We start from the raw sequence: 7172 nt of genomic DNA on the forward strand, positions 1-7172 counted from the left end.
AAAGAAAGAAAGAAAGAAAGAAAGAAAGAAAGGGAGGAAGGAAGGAAGGAAGGAAGGAAGGAAGGAAGAAAGGAAGAAATAGAAAGAAAATTACTTGTAGTATGTCTTTATAATAACAACAAAAAAAGAGACACTAGTCATGCACAACTATAAGGGAAAAGTCACTTGAGGAGACAGGGAGATGACCGTTCTCCACAAGCCAGAGAGGCTCCAGGAGAAACCAGATTATAGACAGCTTGACTCTGAGACTATGAGTGGTTAGCCTTCAGAACTGTGAAAAAGCAAGTTTATTTATTCAAGCCACAAAATGAATAAATAAACCACCTCCTACATCTATGCTCTCCTCTCCCCCTCCTCTCCCCCTTCTCTCTCCCCACTACTTCTTGGTTGCATCTCCTTTACCCCATCAGTAGGGAGTTCTGTAGAACTTGCAAACCTAAGCAAGCAATACAGGCTGACTTCCTGTAATAGCTTTCTTCCTGCAAACACTTTTGCAGGAGCTCTATTTGGTAGCCAGGTTTGGTGGAGGGATGAGGAGATAGCACTTACGTGGTAAGGGTATTCAAGCCACAGGCTTTCAATTTGAGCAGGCGGTCCTTCCAGTATTCCCTAGGCACACGGAAATAGTGTATGGATCCCCCCAGAATCTGAAACGTGGAGTCCTCCAGCATGAAGTTTGGGCCTTTTGTTCGAAGTCCCAGGCGCTGACGTTGGAGCCATAGGGGAACCAGAGTGCTCCAGTTCAACCTGGAAAAATAAATGCCCTCATGTGGCCTAGAGTTTCCACAGCAGTGATCACCAGTACAGAGATACACACTGTGTCCTCCTCTCCTTCACAAATCTTCTGTTTTCTCTCTTTATCCTGCTCCCAGGGTGGCCAGAGAAAGCTCCCACCTTCCCACTTAGCCAAACCTTGAAAGGTGACTTTCTTCAGCACTACATCCTGGGCTGGGCCCCACTGCAGGGGAAGAGCAAGCAGATGCTGCAGCCAGGAACAAGACAGACACAACGTTCAACATGAAGACAGGTGAGCTAAAAGGAGAGAGGATGAGGAAGGGTCATGCTACATGAGGAAGACCTCTCTCATGTCACGGACACAGGAGCAGCTGTAGCTCACAGGCTCCTACTACTGTCAGTTGATCTAAGCCATCAGACAAGACATTAAAGCAAGAGCTACTAAAACAGTACCTCAGAGACCCCTCATGGTCACAGCTGCCCACCTTGGGATTCAGATACCTAGAAAGAGGTGTCTGAGTTAAATGGCATCCATCCACTGACCACATATGAAGTTCTTAATTATCTTCTGATAATCTAGTATCAGCCAAGGGTTAACCAAGCACAGCAAGGGCATGCCCGGGAAGGCTATGGGCATGGGTATGGGTATGGGAAGGCTATGGGGTAGCTGCAGTCCATGAAAAGGTTCCTATTGATGTCTTAGTGGTTGACTGGCCAAGAGGAGCCCTCAGCTTGTTTCTCATAATTTATACAATTTACAAGTCTCTCTCCTTATCAATACTTTTGAAGGTCAAGAAAAAAAGTCAACACAAACAGGTTTCGGGAAGTTGGAGACAGAAAATACGAACACAAGAATATTTGGTGTAAAAGCAATTTTTAATTGCTGCTCTTTTCATTATAAATAATGAAATATTTAAATAAATAAATAAATAAATAAGAGGGCATTTTATTGCAGATAGGCTTCTCTGCATAAAACAGTCATCTGAGTACCAAGAACTATGGTCCTGATGGCTCCAGAATAAGCAGATTACTAACAGTGTGAACAGTGAGTGCATGGGCGTCATACTTAGGGATTCTCTGGGACCATTCATAAAAATTGAAAATTACTTTTGCTCTGTTCCTTTTGGTTTCTCACACACACACACCCAGCTTCCAAACCCACACAGGACTCCATTTTTCTCCTTAATTATCCTTGGATAACTTGTGACCTAATATCACTTCTCCTTTCTCTCTCTCTCTTCCTCTCTGGAGGAAAAGCTTCATCTTCCAGACATCTGAAGACTCTTAGGGGATGAAAACAAGAACAGCATCTGGAAGTGGATCTGGATGTGAGGCCCCTGGTAGGTATCCTCACCTCTAAATGAATGGCTCCAGGTCTGTGGGTGAGTTTCTTCTGTGGAATGGGACTGATGCCTGTCTCTACCACATAGAAGGGCCACTGGGAGTGTCAGGTAAAAATAAACACCCTGTGGAGTATGATGAAGGAATCCCATCACTATTTGAAAGCAATTCGTGCTAATGAGCTTGCATGACACAGAATAGTTCTCAGTGCACTTGACAAAGTTAATGTGAAATAACCCCATGGTTGCCATTCCCCCGTTTTGGTAGAAAATACTTTTGATGCCTAACTTTCCATCAGGCTATCTTATTACACTGCCAAAACTTTTGCACTGAAAGATCTGTACAGAGAGATCCCAGCCTACCGACCTAACCCCTCTGCCAGCACGGAATCTACTCTTGCCACAGGTCAAACCTGGCCTATCCCCTGCCTCTACAAGATCTGCCAGGTAAAAGTGGCTTTCACACTTTTAAATGGTTGAAAAAGGATCAAAGTATAATATTTGGAAATATATTAAAAGAACGACATGACAGGCACATCCCAATATTCATAAACTACTGATAAGCTGCCATATCCACCTCTATTATGGATGGCTGTTTGAGGGCACAGGAAAAGAGCTGCTGTGGAGACTGTGTGGCTCACACTACTGAGAACAGTTCATATCCGAGCCTTTCCAGGAAACCCTGAAATCTCTACACTAGCTGATGAGCTCTAGGTTATTCAAATGAGGGTCCCCACTCTGCTCCTGGCAGGAATTCTTCTCTGCAGAAGCCTTTCTCAGGCCTTAAGCTCTGGACTGTTTGGGCTGTTTCCATGTGTGCCTCCCTCAGTCTGAGGGTACTTCCTCTGAAGAACACACTCTGCTTCCCTTGCCTGCTCACCTACAACACACACACACACACACACACACACACACACACACACACACACACACACACCACATACCCTGCTAGACCTGCCAGGCTACTATGAGTAATGACTGGAAGGACACATTCTTTCTATAAGTCTTTTAAAGTCTTAAATGGGGACACAGTGACAACCTGATTATGAAAATATCCATACACACAAGCTCATTATTTTTAAAGACATTTATAATACACGTTCCTAATAACTATCAGGTAGCAATCCTATTCTCTGGGCAGAACTTGAAAAAGACCCATCTCTAAATATTGGCTGAAGTTCACACCTGGATTCTTACTTCTTGCTTTCTTTGGTGAGCACCTATAAATGTCTATTTATAGGTGCAAGAGACTCATTGTGCTAAGTGCAGAGATATGGACTAAGCTGGAAGCAAGTTCTTTGAATCTCATTTCTTGACACTAACAAACATTTTTATCTGTAACATAGCTGGTGACCAATGTACGCTGAAGTCTGAGTGTGGTGTGCAGACAGTGAGCATTTCCATTGGTAGCTTGTTGGAAATGCAGGAATCTGAGACCTACTGAACCAAAACCTGCACTTTAACCAGATTCCAAGGTTAAAGACAAGCTCCAGATTGTACTTTGCCTTTAATATGTATGTGTTCACTCTCTATCCCCCACCCCACTTCTCTCCCTTCCCTGTCTCTCTCATACACACACACACACACACACACACACACACACACACACACACACATACACACAAAAATACACATGCATCTTTCTTATGATAGAATCACACAAGGCATCAGTAAAAGAAGTAAAACTAGAAAGTTCTCAAACAGGTAGAAACTGAAGAGCACTCCTCACCAACAAATGAGTCAAGAAAAAAAAATCACAAAGAAATCAGAAAATGTTTTGAGATGAAAAACAAAAGCACACATAGAAAACAAACAGCTCCATTTTAGGTTTTTTTTTGAACTCCAAACTCCCATGAACCATTATATGACTTAATATCCTTATTGCAATGTATAGCAAGCAGATAAGGCTCCTAATCCCTACCCCCATAGAGTTTTTTCTCCCCTTCTCTCACCCACCAACAAATCTGAACATGCAGTTGTTTAGGATCAGATCCTGGAGTCATCCTTGATTCCTCTTTCTTTTTCTTTCTCTGTCCTTCTATGGCCTATCATTTTCTAGACTTAAAACAAAAATTTCTCAATGCTGTTCAAGAAATAGGAAGTAAACAAACAAGCTAACTGTTATCAAATTCCAAACGCTGGAAAATTCATATTTTTTTCTGGAAATTTTCTGGTAGCCTACTAAGCAAAGCATCAATACCTCGATAAAAGGGAGGTATTCAGTGGGAAAACAAGGATGGTAGATGCTGGGTTTCTCCAGAGAATTCACTGAAAGAAAGAGATGATGCAAGGGAGACGTTCATGTACCAAAGGACAAAACTCCCTGCAAATAGTTATTAACACTAATCATCATCATTAATACTAATGATCATCCTATTAAGAATAACCCCATAATTTCCTGAGTAGTTAACTTGGTACTATTAGGATACAGGAAATGGCAACTGTGTGGTTCTGACTGGTTTAAAGATCTTAGGGGCTTCACTCCTAAGTTAGGCTTGTTACCAAGGAGCTAAGCAAACCCTGGGGAATCCAGTGTGTTCTGTTGTTTTCCTTATGGAGCAGTTCATTCATGATGACATTTTCTTGGATGAAACCATAGGCACCTACCTTCTTTAGAGCTGGGAGCTTATATTGCCACTTTTTTGCTAGAACTTCTGTTGCTTTTGTATCTCGGCTTTATTTTAAAGAAGAAATTTAGAAGAAGGGCTGTGCCCTGCAGCCCAAGACCTACTCTGCTAGTCATGTTTAGTTCTTCTACCTAGAAGAAAGGGTAGTCTTGCTCACATTCGAGATAAGGATCCTCGACAAAGACGTGTGTGTGTGTGTGTGTGTGTGTGTGTGTGTGTGTGTTCCTAATGGGGTCTCGTGTAAGTCAGCCAACTAGAGGCAAGTGAAAGCACAGTGTTCCCTGCAGCTATGGAGGGCTACAGACACAGAAACAGGCAGCAGCGAAAAGAAGAGACATGAATTAGGCCCTGTGAGGACTCCTCATCAGGCTGAAACTTGTGAAGGAGCAGGGTGAAGGTGGAAGCTTCCTGACACTTTGCCCCTGATCTCTGAGGTGGATCATTAGAACAGAGAGTACAGTACAGGTTCCAGTAGGAAGTATGTCCCTGGATATGATAAGATGTGCTGTTATGTGTGACCCAGTGACAGGTTACCACCTTTTTCACTCTGAATAGGCCCATAAATGGAATTTCAATGGTCAAAGTTAAAAAAAAAAATTGTAAGTTAACTTGTAGGATGCTAAGGTAGGAGGAGACCAGACATTACCACCTCCCAGAACAAGCTTCTTGAAAGACATATGCAAATCAGAGTGATTTTGGAGTGCCTGTCGCCATGCCAGAGGGTCCTCTGTAAATTCTGCAAACACTGATCAGTACCTGGTATTCAGTGACACTAGGAAGCTTCACTAGAGACAAGTCACCTCCTTCAAGCATCTGTTCACCATAGTCCGACCAGACATAGATGGTCCAGTAGCCAGATGAGTTGATACAACACAGACATCACCAGGAGCAGCTGAACATGGTGATCAGGAACCAAGCCCAGGTTACATATTCCTGTAGCAAGCTGGGCATCTATACCAGCAGTCTAGAACAGTAGTCCTTCCATTCCCATAACTTACCGACCCTAAGGGCTAATTACTTCGGTAAAATACATAATATGCTGTCTGAGATGAGAGCGTACAAGTTCAACTTCCAGATGCAGTGTGAACTTGTTAGGGTTTTCCAAACCAAAGATGAACTGAATTCAGTTCAGGGCATCAGACTAGCAGAGAAACCAAGAGAATGCCCACTACCTCACTCATCCCAATAGCCAGGCCAGAGATTTTATCTAGCAGGTACATTAAAAACCCCAAAGATCTCATTACACACACACACAGCAATCTCCCCCATCATCTCCCATATGGCTTAGTTTATTGGATATGTGCCCCCTAGTCGAACAATGCTTTGAACTCTCTCATTTTGTTGAAAGAGTCATCAAATAGCCTCTGCAAGGATCTGGATTTCAAACTCAGAAGCCAGTATGTGCTTTCTACAAAGACACAAGGCACTACTGCAACCCTACTGTCTCTACTTTTCCTTTTGAAAAAAAAAAAACTAGACTGCTTCCCAGGCTACAGATACCTGTCCTCTTGGCCCTCAGACAGTATTGTGCTTCAGAGGACAATGTTCTCTAAATCCTGTAGGAAATATATACATGAAGAAGCATGGATTAGACTGATACCTTGAGACCCAGCAGTGAAATAATGAAATGCTTTCGGCTATTCATACCTGACAAAAAGGACAATTACAATGGTCTTCATACTTTTACCATAACAAAAAAATCCATTAATAGCCTCATAAATTAATAAATTAGTGTATTGCAGCCTAGACGGAAGTAAAAACTCTGATAACTCAAAAAAGATTCTTGGACTTTAATAAGCCTATAGGAGTAATTCTGCAAATATAGGTAGAATAACATTCTAATACAGGAAACAGTGCAGCTGTGTTGAATGTTTTAAAACCTATTTCTTAAGATTATATCACAAAGGTATATAATAGGCACATTAACTTCTATAATACCTCGAGAATCTACATTGTCTTACATATAAACTAAAAAGAAGTTTCTCCCTTAGTCTAGACAGTTGAACTCAAAATGTCCTTTCTATGACCCAGGAGAAATGAAATATGCTGTTTTGGAAGAATCTACCAAGATTTAAAATTAATATCTGTTATGATCAGCAATTCTACTTATAGAAATCTACCCATTGTATATTTACTGCACTTCAGGAGCTAAAAGACTAAAAACAATCAATGCCAATCAATTGGGGAATGCTTAAATAAATTATGTATCTAGTGGACCAGTAGAAAACAATACAGCTATCTTTTCATGCACGTATGCAACGCATCTGACAGAATCATCAGTCACTTTCTGGTGGGTAGGGAAACTGGGATAGAGAAGTTTCTTCTCACTGACTCGCCCTTTATCCTCTCAATGTCCATTTATTACCCACTTCAAATTTTTAAATACTTAAAAACATCTTTTTCTGAGGACCCAGCTATACCACTCCTGGGCATATACCCAAAAGATACTGCAACATGTAATAAGGACACA

The 7172-nt window shown here is 41.7% G+C and overlaps 1 protein-coding gene across 1 annotated transcript in view; it reads right to left on the reverse strand.

Moving 5' to 3' along the window:
- Positions 1-7172, reverse strand: part of Glb1l2 (galactosidase beta 1 like 2) — a 42111-nt gene that overhangs the window by 29991 nt on the left and 4948 nt on the right. The window contains exon 2 of the mRNA XM_031345433.1: positions 550-747. Within this exon, the coding sequence (XP_031201293.1) occupies positions 550-747 (198 nt within the window). The remainder of the gene's footprint in view (positions 1-549; positions 748-7172) is intronic.

The sequence above is a fragment of the Mastomys coucha genome, unplaced genomic scaffold (genome assembly GCF_008632895.1).
Source record: "Mastomys coucha isolate ucsf_1 unplaced genomic scaffold, UCSF_Mcou_1 pScaffold23, whole genome shotgun sequence".
Lineage (NCBI taxonomy): Eukaryota > Metazoa > Chordata > Mammalia > Rodentia > Muridae > Mastomys > Mastomys coucha.